We start from the raw sequence: 26,318 nt of genomic DNA on the forward strand, positions 1-26,318 counted from the left end.
CGGGGGGCATGGGGGCTGAGGAACGGAAGCTGGGGGTGGGAGTCGGCCCAGGGAGAAGGCCTGAGTTGGGTTTTTAAGGGTGGGGGAGACCTGACTGTGTCCGAACGCCAGTGGGAAGGAACACCTCTCACCGCAAAGGATCCATTACAAGAAACCATCTTGCAATTCATTACAGTGGGAGGTTAGTTCCTTAAGCTTTCAAACATTAGACACAGGAGAAAAATAGGATAAAGCCTCGAGCGCTGAGCTCCGCCTCCCTTCAGAACGTGTCAACAAAAGAAAAAAGACGGCGCCTTATAAAAAGCAGTAAGAGTAAACAGCACATGAAAAGTGCTCAGTTCTCTTGGTTCCCGCCATAAAGACGGTCCGCACCCTGAAACCCAAACTCAAAATACTAAACCATGAAAGTCCAGACAGCTAAAAGCTAAGGACACCTGTAACAGAGCTACCAAAAACCCGTTTGGAATACCCACCTAAAACGCTGTCCGTCTGCCATCCTTTCTCAAATCCTAAGTATTTTTTTTTCTTTTGGTCTTACTGAAGAAATACGTCGTCTCGAGATAAGCTTTCTATAAGCTTGTGTACAACAACCACATAAGAAAATATTAAAACATTTTTATGTTCACTTCAGGAGATTTCGAAAATTTAAAACCACTCCAAGTTAAAATAGGACCACTTCAAAGAAGAAGGGATAATCTCAAAGTTAAGACCAAAACAGCTTTTGATACAAACCACTGCATGTTACAGAAACAGTAACCTAGTTTCATTTTGAGTGTAGCGTTTGCTGCCCTCAAGGGACCTGCAACTTTCGAGCAAGATTTTTTCATTAAATGCCAGATAAAAGGTAAAGTGTAGGGGGAATTTTTTCAACACATCTTCACATCTTCAGGCTTCAACACATCTCAACTCTTCAGGTTAAGGAAAGAAAGACCCAATCGTTATGCGCGCGCGCACACACACACATACACACACACACACACACACACACAAAATTGACAAACCTCTGTTAGTTACTGGTGACATAACACTAAGATTTTAACTCTAGGCTAAGCTATAGAACAGCTAGTAATTTAACAATCTACTTGGCGGGGGGGGGGGGGGGGGGGGGGGGAGCCCTCAGCAACACACAAAATTGCTCTCAGCTCTTTGCTCCCTGGCCCAACAACTGGTCAGTAACAACCTGAGCAGGGAAAGCAGATGGGAGATGTTCAAATACAAAAGTTATTTTTCCACATGGAAGTCTTAATTACCTTTTCCCAGAACAGGATTCTCCACATTGAACTGGTAATGACTACACATGTTTTCAGGAGGACAAAAATCCCAAATGTCCAAGTTTCTGAATGAACAGCCTATTTTAAGACACGATTTGCTCTGGAGCTCCAGAGAAGTTACTTTTAAGGTATAAATTAATTAGTAACAATACACACTTTCGAGATTTATATTTTAACTGCACTGGAATGTCTTAAAAACATGAGCCTATGAGCAAAGGCCCCGAGCTCAAGAGGAAGTGAACAGACTCCTGGCTTTGCAGACAAATGAGTAGGTGGAGGGAACATTCAAGTGATTTTTTTTTTATACAATGTTTCTTAACCTAAAGAAAACCGCAGCTCTTCACAACACGTGTACTATAAATAGATGTTAATAAAAAACTGAATAAATCTGTATTTGCCTGCTTCTTTGGTTTTTTTAAATAACTTTTGTCTTGAGTGGTCAAGATAACCAAGCCAACGGGACCGAGCAGGGTGCCCAGTCAGAGGCCTGAGGACACAGGACTGCATGTAATTCCCCTTCATCTGTTTATGTGGAAGGAAAAGATCTTAGTTAGTAACGTGGACTTTGCACATAGACTTCCTTTACCACCATCAAAGAATTTTCACAGAAGTTCACATCAATGCAAATTTTCTGGCACTGCTTTTGGCAATATCTGTAAGACATGTGGCTAGAGAGACCCAAGATAGTTCTGATCACAGAAACGTTGTTCAAGTAATCACTCCCTCCTTCCTCAGCTCCTCCCCACTAAAAACCACATTTATCTAAGCCTCGACAAAGTTCCTGTCAGATAATTACTCGTCTCTCATAAATGGAAAAAACTAAGGCCCAGTGGCTAAAAGGTGAGTCCGAGGGATTCTGAAAGAGCAAGAACTAGTTGAATATATAACTGCTAGGCTCTCTTCTCCCTTTAAAATCCAACCAGAAGCCAGATGACTTTTTTTTTTTTTTTAAGAGGCGAGGGGTGGTGGTAAGCAGATTATCTAGATTTTCTGATATTTTTATAACGAACATGGATTAATTCTATAATAAACAAAACAACTAATTCCAAACTTAAAAAAAATAAATGAATTTGGGGCTCCTGGGGGGCTCAGTCTGTTGAGCGTCCGGCTTCGGTTCAGGTCATGAGCTCACGATTTGTGAGTTCGAGCTCCAGGACCGGCTCTGTGCAGACTGCTTGGAGCCTGGAGCCTGCTTCAGATTCTGTGTCTCCCCCGCTCTCGCTCTCTCTCAAAAATAAACAAACATTTAAAAAAAATTTTAACAAATAAATGAATGAATTCACCACACCCATTCAGATTCAACGTGTCGGATCATTCAGATGCAAGTGTTAATGAGAGAAAGTTGGGGAAAGGGCGCAATCATGATTTAACTAAGCCTAACAAACACTTAAAATCTACACCAACCCTCCAAATATGAGCAGGCTTTTACTAACAGTCAACAAATACTTACTGAGCGCCAACTACGTGTCAGGTGCCACAGACATAACTGTGAACATAACAGGTATGTTCCCTGATCTCAGGAGGCTTATGGATACTGTCAATTTGTTTATATTCTACTTCGCTGGGCAAAGCCCTGGTTTACTTGTTTCTCTCAAAGTAATTGTTAATAATGCCCCTCTCACACATCTCCCAGGCTGGCCAATAAATTATACGGTTGCCTATTTATGCAAAAACAAAACGATTCTTCCTACAGGGCAACAGGTCTGTAAAATGTAGATCATTTCAAGGTTTTCGCTTTCTTTTTAAATTCATTTCATTCCTTTTTAGTTCGGCTTTTCTTAAATGATAAAATGTAACTTGTTTTAGACATTCATCTCGCTTCGCTGTATGATTTCACCTGGTATACAATGAAATCCACAACTTGCTTTAATCAAGTAAGAAGAAATCAAAATCTGATTTTATCACCTCAAAAAATGTATGCAAGTAAGTAAAATGAAAAAAAAAAAAACTTTAAAGACTATAAACCCCTTGAGGGCAGGCAGTTCTTCTCGAAACACTACTTCAACATTCTAACCTGTGTTGAACTCAGTACTAAGAAGCCACTGTGGTTTTGAGGTATTTCCTACTAAAAGGAAAGAGGACAGGAAATGCATAAATCTGGAACTTCTTGTCATAATGAAAAGCAAGGAAACTATCAAAGGCTACCAGGGCTGGGTCAAAAGACTCAGGAGCCAGCCTGATAAGCACCTAATGGACAAAGACAGAGGCGATTCAGTATCAACGAGGATTGACAACATTAGTGGACTGACACACATCAAATATGCTTAAATCCATTTAAAGTCACATTTAGAGCTTGCTAAGAGAACCAACTCATTCTTTTGAAAACTGGTAGGTGAGGGGCGCCTGGGTGGCTCAGTCCGTTGGGCGTCCGACTTCGGCTAAGGTCGTGATCTCGCAGTCCGTGAGTTCAAGCCCCATGTTGGGCTCTGTGCTGACAGCTCAGAGCCTGGTGACTGCTTCAGATTCTGTGTCTCCCTCTCTCTCTGCCCCTCCCCTGCTCACACTCCTTCTCTCTCTCCTTCAAAAGTAAATAAACATGAAAAAATGTCTTAATAAAAAAAGAAAAGGAAAAAGAAAGCTTGTAGATCTAAGAACAAATTTATAAAAGGTAAAAGGGACTGAGGAACATGTTAAATGACACCACATGGATGCAATCAGCAAAATCCAGACTATGAGAAACTACACAACAAATGATCCAGATCCTTCAACTAAAACTGCAAAGAAAAAAAAAAGAAAAAGAAAAAAAAGAAAAAAAAAAAAAAAAAGAAAGGAAGGAAGGATCACACCTATAGATTAAAGAGACTTAACAGACATAATTAACTAATCACTCTTCTTTGGACCCTAATTCAACATTCTAGCCTATGTCTGTTGAAAAAACAAATTGGAAAAACAATTATGAGTTCATTGAAAAATATAAACGCCGATTGAAAATGATGTTCAGGAAGTTTTTAAATGTAATAATGGTATTGCAGTTGTCTTTTTCAGAAAGAATTCTTAGATTTATAAGTAATAAGATATGATGTCTAGAATTTTTTTAAAGTAATCTCCGTACCCAACATGGGGCTCGAACTCACAAACTAGAGATCAAGAGTTAGATGCTCTGCCAACTGAGTCAGCCAGATGCCCCTAGAGTTGCTTCAAAGGAACTGGAAAAGGGAGTATAGTGAGGGCAAATATATATATGAATGAAACAAAATTGGCCATGTAGAGATAACTGTTGAAGCTGGGAGATGGACAAATTAGATTTATCACATTTCTCTCTTTTTTCTTTTTTATATTTGAGAGTTTCTTTTTTTAATTTTTTATTTATTTTTGAGAGACAGAGAGCGAGAGAGCAGGGGAGGGAGACACAGAATCCAAAGCAGACTCCAGGCTCTGAGCTGTCAGCACAGAGCCCGACGCAGGGCTCGAACCCACGAACTATGAGATCACGACCTGAGCCGAAGTCGGATGCTCAACCGACCGAACCACTCAGGTGTCCCTATATTGGAGAATTTCTGTAACATAAAAAGGCTTTATTCAAAAGCAGCCTTACCTCCTTTTAAAAAGACCAAAAACCAGGATCATAACTTAGAAACATACAGAACCCTAATCTGACAACGTAGAAAAAAAATAACAACAACTACAATTAAATCTAAATTGACATTCTGATCTATGGAATTAAAGAGAAAATAAAATATTGTGTGAAAATTCCTTCACATTAGGACCACTACTTCATTTTCTCTTTATCCAACTCAAAACTCGTTATCTCTAAAAACTATAATGTGGGCAATACGGTGTATTTCTGCCTTAATAAGACTATAATCCCGAATACGTTCACACACAATGATCAAAAATAAAGGAAAAATTAAACGTGATAGGAGTAAAACAACTGCCTGGGAAGGTCACCGCTCGGTCAAGACTGGAATCCAACCTTCTAGGCAGCAGCCGCTGCTGGGTTTTGCTTTTTAAGTTTTCAAGGACAGAACGGTAACACCACAACCTTCTTTTGCCTTTACGTGGAACTATGTACATCTGGCTGCAGGTAAGGTTTCAGACCTACACTGCTCAAGGCCACAGCCAAGGTTTCCGTAGGGACTGGCGTTCAAACGGCCTCCTGCGCATTCTCTGGCTGATACACGACATAGCAGGGTCTGTCACTTTGCATACACGGGTCCAACGGAAAGACCGTTGTGTAAAACTTGCTGTCCTGTGAGGGAACCAGGATTCTCTTCTTGTTCAGTCAACGTGGCGGTGGCGGGGTTACCGCGGGCACAACGGTCTGAAGCATTTCACCGCACAAAAGCCGGTCGGGAGAGAACCGCGGCTCTCAGCCGTTACATAAAAACCTACCTCCTTCCATTCCTGGTGTGCTCCCTCCATCCTAGGTCAGCAAATACCACGTGTCCTCAAGTCTACGCGGCACGTTTGTTTTCTGTTTCGAAAAGCACAACGCTACGTGTCTGACCCCAATTCCAGGACGCTATTGCCTTTCGGTTTTTATTTTACGGTCAAGTCCGCCGAAGGTCCCAGTGAATCAGCTGCAGCCTCTGACCGAGGCTCCAAACCTCGTGTTCCTTTTTGGCTCTTCCCTCCGCCTCACTCCTCTCTCTCATGAGCCGACAAGTGCTCGTTTAACCAAGTGCCCTGTCCTCTCTGTTCCGACTGCTAACACGACCTCCCGGTTCAGGCCCAAATCACCTCGTACACAGGTTGTAACGGTCTGTCTGACTCCCTCTTTCAAACCACATTACACACAGATCTTCTAAACCCCAGTTTCCTAAAGAATGTGGATCATGTAACTCGCCAGCTACAAAATCTTTATTGGTTTCTAAAGCCTTGGAATAAGCTACCACTCCTCAGCAGAGCATTCCAAAAGTTTTGAGCCAAACTGACGTTTTCAGTTTTAGCTCCCAAGGGCCTCCTCTCCCGTCTAACATCCTTGTGCCCTCTCTCAAACACACCTTGACTGTTTCTACCTCGAAATCTTTGACTATGCCATTTTTTCCATCTACCTAAAACATGGCTGCTCCCCCATCATTCAATTATAAAATCCTAGCCATCTCTTAAGACCTAGCTCAAATGCACCTTCTTCTTGAAGCTTTTCTGGATCACATTTTTGTTTCCTAGAATGCTTAAGAGGATTTTTTTTTTCATTAAAAAAAAAAAAAATGTGGCGTGTTGATGGAGGGAACACTCAAGGAGTCCCACTTATTCAGGAAGAAAAGTGATTTTTTTAAAATCCACATCTATTTTGGGGTGCCTGGGTGGCTCAGTCGGTTAAGCGACCGACTGCGGCTCAGGTCATGATCTCGTGGTTTGTGAGTTCAAGCCCCACGTCGGGCTCTGCGCTGACAGCTCAGAGCCTGGAGCTCACTTCAGATTCTGTCTCCCCCTCTCTCTGCCCCTCTCCTGCTCGCACTCTGTCTCTCTCTCTCAAAAATAAATACATATTAAAAAAATAAATAAATCCACATCTATTTTAATGTTCCCAATTCCTTCCTCCTCTCCCATAAACCAAACAGTTTCCAGGAGTGATTCAAATTAATATGAGTTTAGATGCCATGGTTTACCTCGGGAAGGATTCTCTGCATTAGAAAGCGTAGAGTCAAAGATACCCAAGTATAATGGTGTTCTTTCTCAAGGCCAGCACCTGTTTCTCCCTCAAGAACCACCTAATACTTGGAGTGCCTGGGTGCCTCAGTCAGTTGAGCGTCCGACTTTGGCTCAGGTCATGATCTCACAGTCCTCGAGTTCGAGCCCCGCGTCGGGCTCTGTACTGACAGCTCAGAGCCTGGAGCCTGCTTCTGTGTCCGTGTCTCCCTCTCTCTCTGCCCCTACCCCACTCGCATTCTGTCTCTGTCTCTCTCAAAAATAAATCAACATTAAAAAAAAAAACTTTTAAAGAACCACCTAATACTTAAAATTCTCTCAGAGCCAGTCATTACAGACGTTATAGGCAGAGTAGACTGGTGACCACTACCTGTGATTAAGAGACAAGTTAATTTCCCAGTAAACAAAAGATGGCTATTTTTCACGTGCTCCTGGAGACAGCAACTCGTAACTGTATGGGAAAGGGTACCCCTGTGCAAGTTACACTCATCCATGTTATAGATCGTATTTTTCTTACTTTTATTTTAAAAGTTTGAGAGAGAGAGAGAGAGAGAGAGAGACAGAGAGACAGAGAGAGCATGAGTGGGGTAAGAGCAGAGAGGGAGAGAGAGAATCCCCAACAGGATCCACACCGTTAGTGCAAGCCCGAAGTGGGGCTCGAACTCACGAACCGCATGATCATGACCTGAGCCGAAATCAAGAGTCAGATGCTTAACCAACTGAGCCACCCAGACACCCCGTATTTCTATATGGAACACAGACGGGTAGAGAAAAAAATCTTCAAGTTTACCCTAAAATGGCCTTGGGCAAAACTGCCTGTAAATGTCAAAAGATAACTTTCAGAGATACTAGTGCTAAAGACGAGTTATACTTGTCTAAATACAGACCCAGACACATTACGTATGGTACATACAATGTATGACTAAAATTAATCTATGAACAGATATTCAAGTTCATTTAAGCACGGAGTTTAAAAGCCTGATTTAGGATGTTTCCAAATAGAGAAAGGATAGTTGTTGATGAACTAGTGAACTCTGGGTTAAATATGGAGTTGATAGTAATATACCAATGTTGTTTCCTTAGTTTATGTAAGACTTTAACAAGGTTATGTAAGAACTTAACAGTAAGGGGAACTGGATGAGGAGTAGACAAATACTCTTTCTACAATTTTTCTGAAAGCCTAAAATTATTCCAAATTTAAAAATTATTTAAAAAAAATGTTTAACAGAACTTATTGGAATAACACAAATTGAGTTATTTATAATCACTTTAATTAAAAGATTCCCTTTGAATTAAAAAAGCAGGTTGCTTTATCAGTTAACTTTTCTCCAAAGTAATTTTTAAACTTTGTTTTTTAAGGCTTTGATGTTTTTACACATTCTCGGGTTTACTTGGCAAAGACTATCAATTAGCGAATGGGCTGGTTTTTTTCAGCAGGACCCATGTGCAAACATGTGTACATATGTTTTATGGCTTTAATCCCAAACTGGCTAATGCCAAAATAGCCTGATGTACAACATTGCCTGGCACAGCAGATTATCTAAGTAGGGAGTAACCTTCCTTAGAGGGGTTCAGTGCTATTTTCCTAAGTGTGACGTGTGCATTCTTTTGGACCTAGCCATCAAGGAATTCACCAAGAGAAGATAATGCCACAAGCATAAAAAGATGTGTATACAAGGGCATTCACTGTAGCATTATTTATTATAACAAAAAACTTGAAACATAAATAATGGTACACACAGACACCAGCATACTACGTAGCCATCCAGATGTCGTATGGATTTATATTATTTAACACTGAAGTATGTCCACATCAGAAAAAAAAAAAAAAAAAAAAAAGACTAAAGAGCCGGCTCATGTCATCTCATTAATGTAAAACCATGTCCTTACAAGTATGTCTTGTACAGTCATACCGAGAGATGTCTCAGGATAGAGTAAGGATGGGGAAGGAGATACTTCTTTTCTTTGTATTTTTCTGAAATCCTTACCTAGTTTTAAATAAGCATGTATAATTCTTTAGAAAAATAATAAAGCTATTTTTTTAATGCTATATTGAGGCAACTTGTCTGCTACTCACAAAAAGTCATTAAAGACAAGTAGCTAAATACGTAATCTTTTTTAAAAATGTGATCCTCTGGGCACCTGGGTGGCTCAGCTGGTTAAGTGCCTGACTCTTGATTTCAGCTCAAGTCATGATCTCATCTTCCTGGGATCGAGCCCCGAGTTGGGCTCTGAGCTGGACATGGGGCCTGCTTAAGATTCTCTCCTTCCCTGCCTCTCTTCCTCTCCCTCTGCCCCAGCCCTGCTCACACTCACATGCTCTCTCAAAAAAAAAAAAAAAAAGAAAAAAAGAAAAGAAAAAGAAAATGGCAAAGTATTTGCTATTAAATTTCGCAAACTGTAACCCTAGAGAGCTAAGGAATAATTACGATATAAAAATATCCAACATTAGCCAAAAGATTATAGGCTGCCAACGTTAACTGTAACATTAGCTACATGACTGTTGCTTATAGATGTGACACACACCATCACAATGTCACGTTTAGCTCCAAACGACTAACTATAGTTATAAATATCAAGTAATTTCATATGGATTCTATTTATAAATATGTATACTGCTTACAGTGTTCTTACTTTAGCTCAGAAGACGGGTCAGTAGGCTTTTTCTGCACAAGCAAACACAAATCTGTCCTCTTGTCAAGGACTTCTCATTCCAAATCAATGGATTTGGGAACTGCAGGAGAACTTACAACACATTCGATATTCTCGGTTATAAGAGAGATAAGAAAACAGAGGCTCAGAAAAGTTAAATGGCTCCTTTAAAGGTCAACAGCTGGTTGACGGTAGAGCTGGGCCTACCACCCAGATTCTGGTCATAAGGCTCCAAATGATGACTAAAATCAAAAAAATGTTGACCGTTATTAGGTGCTGACAGAGATGCAGAACTGGAACTCTCAGGTTTCTGGTGGGGACGCAAAGGAGCACGTTGACCCTGGAAAACACACCTGACATACACACTACATGACCCAGCAACCCTGTTCCTAGGTATGCACTCTAGAGAAATGAAAACTTACAGTCACTCTGAAAGCCGTCCGTGAGCATTTACGGAGGCTTTGCTTAGAATCACCAAAAACTGGAAACAATCCAAATGGCCTTCAACAGGTGAATGGAAAAACAGTGCGATCCATCCACAGAATAGGACAGAATATTACTTGGCAATAAAAAGGAGCAAAATGTTGATACCTACAAAAACTAGGACGAATCTCAAAGGTATTATGCTGAAAGCAGTCTCAAAGGGTTACACGCGGTATGATCCCATTTAGGTAACATTCTCCACAAGAGAAAACACTCATGATGAACAACGGATCAACAGCTGCCAGGTTCGGAGGGTGGGGGAGTGCACTGTGGCAGGAGTGTTTCCAGACAACGGAACCGTTCTGTCTCCTGACTGTGGCGGCGGTTACACGAGTCCGTAACATGTACTGATGTTCACAGAACTGCACACGTACCAAAGTGTCAGTTTCACCGTACATTAACTTAAAAATTAAAACGAATGCCTTACGCAGTCTCTGCGTTCTGAAAGTCAGAAATATTTCTGGGCTTTTAAATTCAGTTTTTTTAAACTTCAGTTTTTAATTAGCAAAATAAAATGATTTAATGGGTCCTTTCTTATAAAATCTCATTGCCAAGAAAAGAACATATTTAACTTGGCAAGTTACATAACCTCACTTTGTCTCAATTTCCCTGCTGGTAAAATGGGGTAATAATACACTACCTCAAAGGGTTATATGAGGATTAAATGGCAAGTGCTTTGTAAAGGTTGATAAGTAGCAAAAATACAGACACTATATATAACTTTGGGTACAGAAATGAAAGACAATGCCAACCATGTAACTTTTAAGTTTTTATCCTTCTGGAGAACGAGGTTCTGATAAGTGCTTTTCTGATAGGGCGGTCTCTGAAACACAGTTCGACCCTGGAGTCTGATTTTCACACAGAAGTAAACATTCACCACTGAGTCCTTGCTATACGTTTATTCTGTACTCATTCTACATAAGCAAATGATTGTCTAAACCAGGCTCTGTGTTAAAGAAAGTTACACTATACAGTTAAAAATATCTTTCTATATGGGGCGCCCGGGGGGGGGCTCAGTGGGTCAAGTGTCTGACTTCGGCTCAGGCCACAATCTCGCAGTTAGGGGGTTCGAGCCCCGCGTCGGGCTCTGTGCAGACAGTTCGAGCCTGGAGCCTGCTTCCTCTGATTCTGTGTCTCCCCCTCTCTCTGCCCCTCCCCTGCTCATGCTCAGTCTGTCAATAATAAGTAAACATTTTTAAAAAATGCTTTTTGTTAAGGACGATATAGGGAGGTGATTTTCAAACTGCCCGACCCAACCCAATTTTTTTAAATGAAATAGAATTGAAAAAAAAAACAAACACAACAGAATGCTTCACAAATGGTAAGGGTAAGGTGAGCACTGTTTCATGAAGTCTTGCTTCAGCTGCGGGTAGGGGTACTCGATGTGAGCAAACACCCATGACCACACACGCGCTGCTTTTTACTGTGGGTCACGGTCAGAAAGTTTGAGAAAGAGCGCTATGGAGAACTCAATAAACAGTTTTAGACGGAGAACGGTCCCATTCTGCAACATCTGGCCTCTGTGGACAAATCTTTTTAGTGTTCACTAAAACCTGTTCACCACCTGACCTTAGAAGTCATCCTCAAAGAAAAAAATCTAACTTTCCACTGGAGCTGATGAAAAGGTCAGAGAGAGAATGGGAGGCAGAACAAACTACCTCTTGGACATCGTTACAATACCCGACAAGGTGGAACAGGGGCACGAGTGTATATGTCCTTTACCACGACCTGACAGGAAGAAACCAGCCACATGGAAGTAGAAAATTTTTATACTATGCATGTATTTTCCAAATTTAATTTGAACATTGTTGTCACTGAGCAACATTAAGTTTAACTTACAAGATTTAAATATATTTTATGTAGGGGCGCCTGGGTGGCCCAGTCGGTTAGGCGTCCGACTTCGGCTCAGGTCGTGATCTCGCGGTCTGTGAGTTCAAGCCCCGCGTCGGGCTCTGCGCTGACAGCTCAGAGCCTGGAGCCTGCTGTGGATTCTGGGTCTCCCTCTCTCACGCTCTCACTCTCTCTCCAAAATAAATATTAAAAAAAAATTTTTTTTTAAATACCTTATGTCAAACAAGCAAATATTTTCTTTTGGAGCAGAAGGAGATGCCCATTAGGATCAGAAAAGTTAAAATGTGTCTGCCTTGGGGGCGCCTGGGTGGTTCAATTGGTGACGCGTGGCACTCTTGGATTTCGGCTCAGGTCAATGATCTCAAGGCTCCTAAGTTCAAGCCCTGCACTGGACTCCAGGCTGACAGCTCGGAGCCTGCTTGGGATTCTCTCTCTGCATGTGCGCGTGCACGGTCTCTCAAAATAATAAACTAAAAATAAATAAATAAATAAATAAATAAATAAATAATAAAACCTTCACTCTCTGCATGTGCGCGTGCACGGTCTCTCAAAATAATAAACTAAAAATAAATAAATAAATAAATAAATAATAAAACCTTATTACAGTTTAGAAAACTACCTAGCTTATTTCTTCTGTAGACTAAATAAACTAAATGTGACTTCAGTGTGCTAAATCCAACAAAGTCAATGCTACAATTGCTACCTGCCTCGTAGCATCAGCCCAGTGAGGTGCCTCATAGCAGTGTTTCTCAACTTCAGCGCGGCTGACGTGTTAGAGCAGAGAGATCATCCTTTGTTATGAGGGGCCGTCCTGGGCCCTGTAGCATGTTTAGCCACATCTCTGGCCGGTAGCCCCACCACACCCCCCCCGCCCCCCCCTGGCCCAGGGCCTCCTTGTGTCAAATCAGAGCTATCTCCAGACCTTGCCGACTATCTCCCGGAGGTAAAATCGCCCTTGGTTGAACTACTGCTTTATAAATTTGTATTTTAATCGCGATTTCCACGTTTGGGCAGTAAGAGGGAGAAAATGGCAATACTGCAATTACAGCAAAAAAAAAAAAAAAAAAATGTGATCAAATGCAGTTTTCAATGGAAATGACGACGCCTCAGCAGTTATTATGGTTCGTGGGCACATACAATTACATTCCACCGACCAACCCGGCAGGGCGACCAAATTTCAAAATATTCAACACCAGGTTGACTGTGTTGCCGTAAATTTCTCCTGTTGCTATGTGTTTAAAACCCCGAGTTTCCAAAAAGTTTAATTATACCACGGTTATAAAAATATTAGCTAAACACTTTTAATAACTAGCAATGCAAGAAGGATTATTATATGAATATTCTGAAATGAAGCAGTAAAAGAAATATTTAGCAGTTACAAAGACAAACCTTTCAAGAGATGTAACTATTTTTAAGACCTATTCTGTCACATTAAGCCCCTCTTTTGGGATGAAAATACATAGGGTTTGCTTGTAGATTGACTTCAGAATTCTCTTAATATGGTACAACTCCAAGCTAGGTTTGAAAATTTCAAACCATTTAAAAAATGGTTTGAAATCATTCCCACTAAATATTTCAAAATGCAATTTAAAATAGGGCATTATCATTTCCCTCCGGAGAGGTGAGGGACACTTTTCTAAATTAAAAAAAAAAAAAAATTATTATTAGGTATACATCCACATGGATCAAACATTTTAAGAAAGTATAGCAGATAGAGCACCACTACTCACGACAGCCAAGACCAGAAATAACCCAAATGCCCATCAATGGGAGAATGGACAAATAAATTATTACAGTATATGCAACTGAATATTACATGAGGCAAAATGAGTTATTACACGCGAAAGTAAGAGTGAATGTTATAAACATAATTTTGAGTGAAAGACACCACACACAAATCAAATGAGCAATCCTGTACTCCACTTATACACCGCTTAGAGATTTTCCACAGCCATACGTGGCTTTCTCATTCTTTTTTACAGCTATAAAATTTATCCTGCTGCGTGAACATACCCTAGTTTATTTACCCAATTTCTATACAGATGGACATTTAGGTTTTTTCCAAACTTTTGTTGAGTTTATCTGGAGGACTCTGTCTGCTCTGGAGGCTACAAAGAAAACTGCCCGGCTCTCTAATAAGGATCTTTCAGGCAAGGGAACTTCAAATCCCCTCCTCTTAGGAGGAACTGGGTAAAAAAAAAACACAGATTTATCCGTACAACTGAAATATCTCACACACACACACACACACACACACACACACACACACACACTCCTCACCCCCTCCAAAAACCCAACACTTTATCATATGTGTCAATGTCCACAGGCCACTGACGTGACTTGAGACACGTTAAAATGGCACATTTGAAAGGACGAAAACAATTCGTGAGGGCCTACTTATACTCATTTCGTAGGCCACACAGGGTAATTAAGAAGTTATATGCCACTGAATCCCCAAAACCGAATCAAAATTCCAAAGCTGAAAAAGTCTAAATTCCAAAGCTCTTCACGACTATATCCACGACTAGCATCCAAGACAAAAGGGAATCACCCAACACGGTTTACCCTTATGAAACAAATCCGGCCGAGAGTACTGACCCTCGGATGCCACGTGCAGAGCAAGGCCCCGAAGTCAGGCAATGGAGCCGCACCCTGCCTCGTTTCTATTTCTGTTCCAACAATCCCTTCTCACCACACGGACTGGTTTACCAAGAAACGTTCAGAAGCACCTGGCTCTCCACTAGGCCCCGTGACGCCAGTACACCAGAAAAAATAACAGTTAAAAGAAAAACAGGCGCGCCTGGGGTGGCTCAGTCGGTCGAGCGTCCGACTTCAGCTCAGGTCACGATCTCCCAGTTCACGAGTTCGAGCCCCGCGTCGGGCTCTGTGCTGACAGCTCAGGGCCTGGAGCCTGCTTCCGATTCTGTGTCTCCCTCTCTCTCTCTCTCTGCCCCTCCCCTGCTCATGAACTGTCCCTCTCTGTCTCTTAAAAAATCAAATAGAACATTTAAAACAACTAAAAAGAAAAAAAGAAAAATAGCACCCTCGTCCCCAGAGAAAGTTTACTTAGCAAAATGTAGTCTGGTTGAGAAAAAAACACGTAGCTCAATCATCCCAATTTTATTTGTTTAGTCAGTCTGGGCTCACCTGGCTCAAGTCCTCTTATTATGATACATCTGGCCAAGATTAAATTTTTTCAAGTGTTCTGCAAAACCTAAGGCAAATCTAAGGCCATTATTTGCCAATCCCTCTTTATCAGCAATCCAATACTAGTGACTGATTTCCATTGATGGGAAAGCCCCTAGGTGGCTCAATAATACAAGAAAACAGGGATTAACAGATTCCCTTGAGGTAAATCCTAATGCATTACTGATGTGTCTACCTTATCTGAAAAGTCTCTACGTAACTCTTGCGGGTTCGCTGGCTTATCACAACGATATCCGGCAAAAATGACAGAATAATTTAATTCTATGGAACCCAAGAAATTCTATTTTAAAAGCTCCATGCACTGAATAGAACCGTACACATGCCCTCGAATCTACTTTTCGAAGTAATTAATCTCTTACCCTATGTTTTAAAGAGGAAAAAAAAATGTCATATTTTTACAAAACCACCTTTGGGGCTAAAAACAAGGCTAGGGATACACACACACAATCTGTAGGTACAGGCCAAAAGCAGAGAGTTGATAAAATCTGCCAGGTAAGGCGACTTGACTGTTCTTTCCTTCACCCACCGAAGCAAAAATGCCTAAGGCAGTCAGACTTATAACCCTAATGACAGTTTATGATCAAAACCTCAGATGAGCAGTGGGAATTCTTTAGGCGAGAATGTCCCTAAGTGTTTCTTAAAATCAAACCTAACTGCTCTATAAACAAACAGATTAACTAAAATAAGCGTCTGATGTCTTCACTGATTCTACCGAGCACTTTATGGCTTACGTTAGCCGTGACAATTTACACAAGGCTTTGCACATGATTCAGCTCTGGACACAGAACGCACCGAGATACGTTAACATCCCGAAACACCCCTTTCACCACAGAAGCTCTGAACACGCTTAAAACAAGCACAGCCTGCGGGTAAGCGCTGTAGAAACTGGAGCTAAGTCTTACGGTCTCCACCACATTCAGCCAGCCATAGAGCAACAAATCAAAGTTCCAATAAGCACACTGCACCTGCAAGACTCCGGTGCGCTCCAAGTCAAATATTTGCAATTTTTTCCTCCCAAATCTGCACAAGTGAAACACCGGACCTCTTGCAAACCAGAATGATCTGCATTTTCCCTCATCAGCCATTCCTGCCATTTACTGCCTCCTTAACAGGTACATGTGCCAGGAACTGCCAGAAGCTTGCACACAGCATCTCTAATCTTCATAACAAATCCCATTCTCCTGGCGAGGTAACTGAGGCCAGAGAGATCAAGGTGATACGCCCGCTGCCATACAGCCAGTAACTGCTAAAAGCCTGGAGTGAAGGGTGATTTTTTTTTTTTTAAACCGTTCGCTTTCACAGTTTACTTCTTCGATAGGCTCCAGACAATTCAAAAGCAAAATCCCATCAGTAGCGCTGCTGATCAACTTTTTTCTACAGACTTGAAAAGTATCGTCTTACCACACTACAAGATTACTTCCCATACTCAGAGCAGAAATGGAAACAGCTCTGGGCGTCGCGACTCGGATCTTGAGGCCACAGTTGCGGAAAGTAGGTGCTGTCTCCCTTGAGTAGGAGCTGCTGATCTGAAACGTCCTAAGGGAAGGGTGTCTGAAGAAGGGTGTTAAAGAAGCTAAAGCAAGCTGTTTGTATTAATGAGTGACCTGCTGGCGCTACTACTCCTTAAGTGTTCCACTGCTAGGCGACTGTTTTCCACCCTTCCAAGCTCTGAATCTGGCAGTCAGAACTCTGGTCTCACAGCCATAGGTGTTACAGGATCAGCTGCTCTGCGGTGTGTGGGTGTTTAACTAGGTAAGCGACTAGTTAGAAGCGGTGCAGCAATATTCAATCAAGGAAGCACACTGCCCCCCTGAGATTTTAACGATCTGGCACCACACTAGGCTGACAAAGAAAAGTAACATATTTGCAACTCTGAGATGGTCTGGGCTTAGGATAGGCAAATAATTTCCGACAGTAAAACTTCAGGCATGACATGAACAAAAAAATATAAAACAAGCCTGTAATACAAGCCACTTCAAGCATGTTTATGAGATAATAAAAAGTGCAATATTTGCAATCTCAGCATGCTTTCAAACTTCATAGGGTACACGGCATAATTATTAGAATAAATGCTATTCTTCAGGTGTGTGGAACAGGTTCTTTGCAAGATTCCAAGGCTCCCTTGCCTTCCAAAAAGCTGTTAATACCATGAATTCCTCGGCCTCTCAGAACCCCCCCAAAAAACGCAAAAAATATGAAGGTCTCAAAGGATTCTTTATGGAAAAAATATTGTTGGAAATGTAAGCTCCCAGAAAGCCGGGGCCTGTGTTTCTTTAATGTCACTGCCCATCACAGCACCATCACAAGCTGGAATAAATCTCTCTTGGTTGAAATATAATCAGAAGGCAAAAGCTGGATGCAGAGTGATTTAAACAAGAATAGCTGATATTTATCCCAGGATGGTGCAACGTTACTGTCCAGTTCTAAGTTCTAAACATGGAGACCGAATTCCCTAACTGCAGTTCAGATCTTTCCATTAAACCAAAACTTTAAAAGAAGATGATTCTGATGGCAGTGCCACCCTGAATGAAGACATGAAATCATATTTAATAAAGGTGGAAAAACTCTGCACGGAGAAGGTGCTCTATTATGGGAATGATAAAGCCTTCTTTTAAGAAACCAAATCAACCTCAATCAACACATAAACATTCCGGATAGTCATCATGAAACAGACCACCGACTTTGATGCTGAAATGTGCTGCATTTAGAATACGGTGCAAGGAGCATGCATCATCCATTGGTCAAATTGGGACAAATTGTTTTGAGTCCAGTTTTAACTTTTTCTGAAATTCGCACATCTCCTTCTTACAGGAAGACAGGGAATGACGCCTTACAAATACGTGACCCACTGTAATCAAGGAACAAAACACAAGGATACATATATAATCCACTTTGTTATCTGAGCTTGCTGCTCAGAACCAAAGTACTGTAATGCCAAACCTTGGGAAGCAAAACACAGAACTCAAGTTCCTTTCACTTTTGCATAATATAGATCTTAACCTGAGGTCCCAGGACTAGCTTCAAGGGGACTGTAATTGCATACAAAATTGTGTGTGTCTCTTTCACTAAGAAGACAGCCCCTAAAGGCTTCGGTGACCCCACAGAAAGGTTAAGAACCGCTGAAGCAGACATTTCCAGAATCCCTACAACTCAGAGGTGCACATTTTAAACAAAAGTATACTAAAGGTAGTAGCTATCTGAATACATGTGCACAGTCCTGATACAGACAACCAAGATGCCCTGCCAGTCCCGACCATCACGGTTCAGTTGACCACTCTCCAATCAGCCCGAGGCGGGAACATCACCTGCATTCAACACACACACACACACACACACACACACACACACACACGCCAGCCCCTCATTCCTTACGCATACACATGTTGTCAACAAAGCATGTGCTAGTTGCCATTCCCAGAACAATACAGGCCTGGCCATCTCTGGAAAAAAATACACATTCTTCCCCAAATTATTACCCTATTTATTTACTGCACCTTGACGACTGATGTTAAACCTCATCACAAAATAAACGAAATACCCACACACCCTATGTATCTCATCAACTGAGGAAAAAAGCACCACTCAGTGATTACTGAGGGTACACAGGAGATGCCTATCAGCAAAACACTCTGATAACGACGCTTGAACATGGGGACAATCAGAGACAGACTCACGCAGGAACATCCTGAGGACATGGTTGTGGAAAGAATCCTTTTCCAAAGGCAAGAGCACATTCCTTTGATTGGCACAAGCCATTCCTGACAATGGATCCGCGATGACAGGGGCTGCTCTGGCAATCAGGAAGTGTGTGTGTGTGCGCGTGTGCGTGTGTGTGTGTGTGTGTGTGTGTTGTGGGGGAGGGATGTACTAGATGTGATCAAAGACTGGCCCTCTTCAAAGAACAGCATATGGGATCTCAAATCGTGAAGACAGACTTCGAGGGTGAGGCAGGGGCATTTATCATTTCTACAGGAGACATCCCTCGACAATGAACATGTTCGGCGCAGATGTAACGGGGGTGTCACTACCTTTACTGTCTCCCATCTAAGAATCTTAAGTAGAGCCTGATTGGAGGGGTGGAGGAGGTGGGGGAGGAGAAAGGTCTGCATTACCCTCTGGGGTGAGTGCTGGGCGGGTATACACTGGATGCATTTTATCTCAGGCGGCACAATACTCCGGGGGTTGGAGGTTTGGGCGCAGCCGCAGGGCCGGGGAGGCAGTGGGTGCAAGCCACCAGCTGCAGGGCAGGGGAAGGCTCGCAGGAGGACCGGTGCAAACCTCCCTCGGCCCGCTAACCCAGGCAACCCCAGCCTCCCCTCGGGCCTCGGGGCGAGCGGGCTCTCTGCAAAACTGGAGCCCGGCCCGGGTCCGGGAGCGAGGGGGCGAAGGAGCAGGAGCGGGCGCCCCCGGCCCGAGCTCGCGGCCGGAGGAGCGCAGCGCCCCGGGCCTCCCCGCCGGATGGGGGCTGCTCCGGCCTAGCGCACGCAGCTGCCTCGGCGAAGGGTTAACCCGGCGCCCGAGCCCCGGCCGGCCCGGCGGGCGGCGGAGAGGAAGGGCTGCTGCAAGGGGCGCAGCCGCGACTGTGGCGTGTGCGTGGGGGGCAGGGGCCCCTACTCACCCTGGCCGGCCGCCTCCGCCTCCGCCGCCCCGACCGCCGCCTCGGCGGTCCATCCTGCGGCGGGGGGCCTGTAGCCGCGGCGCTCGAGTAACAACCGCCGGCCGGGCCGGCCCCTCCCCCCCGCCCAACGTCTGTCCTCAGGGCCGCTCCGCAGACCCGGCCTCGGCCGCCGCCGCCGCCGCCGCCGCCGCCGCAGCGCTACGTGGCCGCCGCTCCGACGTCTCGCGACTCCCTTCCGAGCGCGCGAGGGCGAGCGGGGCCGGCGGGGCGGGCGGCGCGCGGGGAGGGAGGCAGGGGAGGGGGTGTGCGTGTGTGGTTGTGTGTGCGGAGCCGGGGGCAGGGAGGGAGGGCGAGCGGCGGCGAGAGCGCGCGCGCGCCCGCGGCCCCGTCCCTCGCCCGCCCCCCCGCCCAACGGGGAGCCGACACCTCCCTCCGCCCGCCCCCCTGGCATCCCGGCCGCTGGGCGCGGCGGCGCGCATGCGCAGCCCCCTCGGGCCGGCCCCGGCGCACCTTTTCTCCCCGCTGCCACAATGTGAGCGCCCCGCCGCCCAGATAACCGCCGGCTCCCGCTCCACCCCCGCCCTCCCCCACTCCGCCCACTGCCGAGCGCCCAGGTAAAGGCGTGGACTGCGCGTGCGCGCCGCCCTCCCGGGGTCTGGGGGCGTGGTTGCTGAAAGGAAGCCAAGTCGCAGAGTGGGAGGGAGCTTGGGGCAGAGGGTGGGAGCCTCCCTGAAGTAGGGGCGGGTGAGGATTCAGGGGAAGGTAAAGTGAAGAAGGGGGACCAAAGTAGGAAAGCGGGCCCAAGGGAGACTCGGAAGTAAGAGAGCCCTTGGCTTATGAAATTAAAAAAAAAAAAAAAAAAAATCTTGACTGCGGCCTCTGTTCCTGGAGGGTAGTGTGAGTGACAGAGGACAGAAATAAAGCAGGTAAAAATATAAGCAGTAGTGGTCGTTCACTAGATAGATGGGACAGCTAGTAAACACTGGAGAAATTTAGAGATTGCCGGAGTGGTCAGAAACACCAACTTAGAGCCACGTTTGTTCTGCGGCCAGGAATAGGGAAGGGGATGCATGTGTGCTTGAGGCATAGAACTGCTATAAGAAAGGAGCCCTCCATTGAAAGGATTACAGCATTATGACTAATTAGCTATTAATCATTAATATAATTAATGGTACTATTAGCTAACAAGGTAGCATTTATCCAAGTTCAGAGCCAAGAGCGGGTGATCATAATTACAAGTGCTTGGAGTACAGAGAGGGGGAGTAAAGCAGGTGAGGCGAAGGCCCAAGGAGGAGAGGACCCAAGAGGGCAGCTTGGAGGGGGAGGTTGACCTTTCCCCACCATAAACCAAACCCCCCTGATGTTTCCCAAATCTTACCTCCATTGGAACTCCTCCTCCTCCTTCCGTTATTAAAAGCACGCTTAACAAATGTCCTGGCATTAAGACCTACCTCTCTATACATTTTCAACATGGTGCAGCTACTTCGCGCCAAAATAGCCACCCGCGCCCCTCAAAACTAGTCCTACAGCGAGTGAAAGGACCCGAATCTGGCATAGGGTTAGGGAAGAGATTGAAACTTGATACACAAGGCCTAGCTCTGTCCTTGGGCCCTTCTGAAAACAGGTTTTTTTTATTACACTTGGACTCCACACTCCAGAGAGTGTAATTTGGCACCTTTGGGTCGTGTTCCTCAGTAGTGAGTGTCTTCAGTGGATAAACACGAAAAAATGATGTCCTAATTCAGCAGGTAGAGAGAAAATCTTCAGGGCAGAGCAGGAGGAAATAACCATGCGTTAGACTTAGGGGCACCTGGTTGGCTTAGTTGGTGGAGCATGCGACTCTTGATCTCGGGTTGTCAGTTCAAGCCCCGTGCTGGGTGTGGAGATTACTTAAAAAAAGAAAATCTTAAAAAAAAAAAAAAAAAGGGAAGACTCAGATTTAATGTAAAAAAGAACTTGGCATCCATGGGGGGTGGTGAGCCCAGAATATCTGACTGGGAGGTCTAGTTTTGCCTTCTAGGACATTTGATCAATGCCCTACTCTGCCGATCAGGGCAATCCAGCTTGGAAGAGGGAAGTGCAGAGCAAAGGCTAGAGAGGTAACCTTCCAAGCTTCTATGACTCTCCACTCACAGGCCAACCCTCTGAAGGGCTCCTAGTAGTTAGAATAGTCATATTATTACTTTCTATTTGAGGAGTGCTTTATGGTTTCTGCAGAGAGGTTACGTCCATTATCTCATCAGATCTTCCAACAATCCTGTGAGGCAGGCAAGACAGGAATTATTCCCAGTGAAGGAAATTTGGGCCAAGCAATGTTTAATGGCTCAGTCAATCACTCACCCCAGAAAACAATGGAGGGTTTGACTCCGAAAAACTGCTACATGTTCCTGTGGAGTAAAAACAGGTAGCCTTGGCAAGTGAGAGAGAATAATTTTAATATTCAATTCTACATTAGCATCTCCTTTATTTCACATTTCCTTCCCTCACCCCCCTTTTTTCAATCCAGGACCCTAGGACTCGTCCCCGTGTATTCGAGGCCTTGGTGACTGGTACTTTGGAAGGCGTTGGGTCTTGGGCTAGCAAGGAGATCCCGGTTTCTCTGCTGTCCCTTAACTTTTCCCTTTCATGCATCGACCCACAGAAGAGGGCTACCGACCAGTGTCCTCGCTCAACATGTCACAAGAAGGAGCATTTGCTCTCAGCCAGACTCCCTCATTCCATGCCTCCCTTCTTCAGCTGCTGGCATTATAGCTCAGCAGGCATTACAGACAACGTTTAGCACCTACATCTGGCCTTACTGGAAGATCAGGCTTCTTTCACCCTGGTTTCCTGGCCTTGGATAGTCCTTCACTAATTTCTTCATTAAGAGAGTGGACAAAGGCAAACCGTAAGAGACTCTTAAAAACTGAAAGTAAACTGAGGGCTGATGGGGGGTGAGAGGGAGGGGAAAGTGGGTGATGGGCCTTGAGGAGGGCACCTGTGCAGATGAGCACTGGGTGTTGTATGGAAACCAATGTGACAATAAATTTCATCTTAAAAAAAAGAAGTATCGAATCAATCCTGTATACCTGAAACTAACATAACATTGTATACCAATTATACTTCCATAATAAAATAAATTAGAAATAAAAAAAAAAGAGAGTGGGAGAGTGGACAAAACCCAGTACAAGCCACTAAAAAAACAAAAACAAAAACAAAAACAAAAAAAAGTTTACTACACACACACACACACACACACACACACACACACACACACAGGAATATTAGCCATAAAAGCAGATGAGATCTTGCCACTTACAATAAACAGGGATGGATCTGGAGGGCACTATGCTAAGTGAACTAAGAGAAAGACAAATACCATATGCTGTCACTTAGAAGTGGAATCTACAAAGCAAAACAATGAACTGACCAAGCAAAAGCAGAATCAGACCTACGAAGGCACAGAACACAGTGGTGGTGGCCAGAGCGGAAAAAAGTGTGGGGATGGGCGAAAGGGAAGGAGGGGAGTGGGAGATGCAGGTTTCCTGTCCCGGGATGAATATATCGCAGGAATGAAAGGCGCAGCATAGAGAATCGTGTAGTTAATGATACGGTAATAGCATTATATGGTGGCGGGTGGTGACCACGCTGGAGGTGAGCCCAGCATACGGTAGAGGCTGAATCCCTGTCGTGGCATTGAAAGGAACGTGGCGTTGCATGTCGACTCTACTCCGACGATAAATAAACAATAAAAAGTTTTAGTATGAAGTTCTGCACACTTTGACGGTTCTACCAGACTTGGAACCGGGGGCCTGGTCATAGTCCCTTAGATTCTCATTCTCGTGGTGCCGCAACCCTCGCTCAATCCTTTCACCTATTAGACTTCGTAAAAGCCTACAGATAGGCTTTGTAACAGCCGGCGTTACCCGGTTCTTACGAGTCTTCCAGATGTGATGCCCGGAATTCTATTCGAGAAAGTTGACTTTGTTCGTTAATATCTTACAATGCCCTTCCTTTGCTGAGAAGCACTATCCGGTTCCTATCTCAAAGCCCTCGATACAAGAAGCTGCCCCCTTTGCAGAATGGATAAAGCTGGCCCGGGCTCTCCTTTTTTTACTCACTTTTTCTCATATCTCCAAGTGACGGTGTTTAGAGACAAGTCAGAAAGCTGGGCTTTTGCGTTTCTGCCATAAGGCTTGCGTGTGTATGAGGTGTCGCGCACAGGTCTGTGTTTATGTCCAATCTTACAGGGATGTGAGCCAAGGGTACTTTCATTCGGTGCCCCCTCACCTCCCCCCACCCCTACTTGTTTTAAAAAGGTAGGGGCGCCTGGGTGGCGCAGTCGGTTAAGCGTCCGACTTCAGCCAGGTCACGATCTCGCGGTCCGTGAGTTCGAGCCCCGCGTCAGGCTCTGGGCTGATGACTCGGAGCCTGGAGCCTGTTTCCGATTCTGTGTCTCCCTCTCTCTCTGCCCCTCCCCCGTTCATGCTCTGTCTCTCTCTGTCCCAAAAATAAAAAAATAAAAAAAATAAAAAAAAAAAAATAAAAAGGTAAGCTAGGGGCGCCTGGGGGGCTCAGTCGGCTAAGTGTCCGACTTCGGCTCAGGTCATGATCTCACAGTTCGTGAGTTCGAGCCCCGCATCGGGCTCTGTTGCTGACAGCTTAGAGCCTGGAGCCTGCTTCAGATTCTGTGTCTCCCTCTCTCTCTCTGCTCCTCCCCGGTTCATGCTCTGTCTCTCTCTCCTTCAAAAATAAATTTAAAAAAAATTATTAAAAAAAAAAAAGGTAAGCTAAATGCCAGGGAGTCCTAGAAGAAGAAGAGAGGATACCCTCAAAGGCCAGACCCACGAATACATTTGTTTTGCGTTGGGGGCAGAGATGAGGGAAGCTATGGGGATGGTCAGTGTCCCTTCGGTCAAAGCTTGGTTTCCGGCTGCAACATGGCCTTGGGTCATCATCTGGCTTACAGTCCCCCCACCCCCCGAAGCCATGGTCTCTGTACATGAAAATGCATTTTATAATTTTTTAAAAAATGTGACATGTGTTCATGTTCATGTTCATGTTCATGTGACAATTTCTACAAATCTGTAGTCTACATCACATCGTTTCATCCTTCTCTCGTCGTTGGCAGGTAGGAAGGGCAGAAAGTGCAGTTTTCATTTTTTTTTTTTTCCAACAGCAAATACAAACGAGGCCTGGATTTGAAGGGCCACACGGCCAGAGCTACAATGTGGGTCTCCAGGATTCAAGTCCGGGACTTCTCTGTGATACTGCGCTGCAGCCCTTTGCTGGATACCCTACAAAGCAAAATGGACAGATGTGGTCTCTGCTCTCTGGAAGTTTGGACTCAGGTGGACAATTCTGGCAAACATAAAAGGACAAAGTGATTACAGTCAACCCGCATCTGCCAATAAATAAATGAGTTAAATCGATAAGGAAAGCCATGTTTACCTGCTCTATTAATATTGGTGGGGGGCGCCTGGGTGGCTCAGTCGGTTAAGCGGGCGACTTCGGCTCAGGTCATGATCGCGCGGTCCGTGAGTTCTAGCCCCGCGTTGGGCTCTGTGCTGACAGCTCGGAGCCTGGAGCCTGCTTCCGATTCTGTGTCTCCCTCTCTCTGACCCACCCCTGTTCATGCTGTGTCTCTCCCTGTCTCAAAAATAAATAAACGTTAAAAAAAAATATTGTTGGGGCGGGCGCCTGGGTGGCGCAGTCGGTTAAGCGTCCGACTTCAGCCAGGTCACGATCTCGCGGTCTGTGAGTTCGAGCCCCGCGTCAGGCTCTGGGCTGATGGCTCGGAGCCTGGAGCCTGTTTCCGATTCTGTGTCTCCCTCTCTCTCTGCCCCTCCCCCATTCATGCTCTGTCTCTCTCTGTCCCAAAAATAAAAAAAAATAAAAAAAAAATATATTGTTGGTTTCCCCCCCCCCCCCCATTTATTAGTAGAGAAGGTAAAGAGGACATTGTTAATGAGGCTAAGGTCTTAGCCAGTCCCCTCTTTGCCTACTTGCTTTGTATATGGAAAAATACTGTGGGTGTTTCCACACTGTTTCCCCTCTTTGTCGTCAACATTGTATCAACTTTCTGTGAACATCTACCAAGTGTCACCCAAGGTGGGAATCAAGAACCATCAGGAAATCACGTCTGCCCTTGAGCAACGTCTTCAACCATTTTCCTAAAGCTAACTGCTGTCCAAGCTTCGATGCACCCCGCCTCCACCATCTCTGCTGAGAGGAAAAGGACAGATCAACTCCGTGGCCGTCCTATTGTCACAGGGCCTGAGATTCATCCTTATCCACGCAAGACGGCCAGTTAGGACAGTGCAGCAGTGGGCTTGGAATTTGAGGGACATTGGTATCAGAGAAGCGAGGCCAGGCCCCACCTACAACAGCTCAGTTCCTGTGTATCCTGAGCAAAGGCAGAGGCGACCCTAGCGTTAGGGAACAACGTGGACAGCTGAGGGCAGGGATCCAGCAGGAGAATGTCCTCCTATCTCCAACAGTTGGTAGCAGCCTGCTTCCTCCCCTGGGGGTTCTGCCTGGAGGACTATCTCCAGCAGAGTGATCTAAGGCAGTTAGGTCCAAATTGTGTTAGAGTCTTTAAAGAGGCTCACAGATTCTTTTAGGCAGCACGCTTAATTGTTGTCTGTAATTGATGTGACATATGC

General features: G+C 44.6%; 2 protein-coding genes across 4 annotated transcripts in view; one reads left to right on the top strand and one right to left on the bottom strand.

Moving 5' to 3' along the window:
• The window catches only part of ZNF652 (zinc finger protein 652), a 56,861-nt gene extending 37,059 nt beyond the window's left edge, over positions 1-19,802 (bottom strand). Inside the window, exon 1 of one of the 3 annotated variants that reach the window (XM_019415835.2) lies at positions 19,675-19,802. The gene's annotated coding sequence lies outside the window, so the exon portion shown is untranslated. Of the gene's footprint in view, positions 1-15,231; positions 15,625-19,168; positions 19,390-19,674 lie in introns of those variants that run through there. The other 2 variants (XM_019415837.2, XM_019415836.2) reach the window with 2 other exon arrangements.
• LOC128774155 (collagen alpha-1(I) chain-like) lies at positions 19,045-22,676 on the top strand. The gene is made up of 3 exons (XM_053892229.1): positions 19,045-19,065; positions 19,357-20,288; positions 22,181-22,676. The coding sequence occupies exons 1-3, from the start codon at positions 19,045-19,047 to the stop codon at positions 22,218-22,220; spliced, it is 993 nt and encodes a 330-aa protein (XP_053748204.1). The 3' UTR covers positions 22,221-22,676.
• The last annotated feature ends 3,642 nt before the right edge of the window (positions 22,677-26,318 follow it).

Source organism: Panthera pardus, unplaced genomic scaffold (assembly GCF_024362965.1).
Source record: "Panthera pardus isolate Hobbes unplaced genomic scaffold, ASM2436296v1 HiC_scaffold_3, whole genome shotgun sequence".
Taxonomy (NCBI): domain Eukaryota; kingdom Metazoa; phylum Chordata; class Mammalia; order Carnivora; family Felidae; genus Panthera; species Panthera pardus.

Excerpts from the sequence above, each read along its gene's own strand:
- LOC128774155 (XM_053892229.1), top strand. The coding sequence starts at position 19,045 with ATGAACATGTTCGGCGCAGAT. Across the intron at positions 19,066-19,356 it reads TGAACATGTTCGGCGCAGAT|GCAACCCCAGCCTCCCCTCG; the intron begins GTAACGGGGGTG and ends CCGCTAACCCAG. Across the intron at positions 20,289-22,180 it reads GCCCACTGCCGAGCGCCCAG|GACCCTAGGACTCGTCCCCG; the intron begins GTAAAGGCGTGG and ends TTTTCAATCCAG.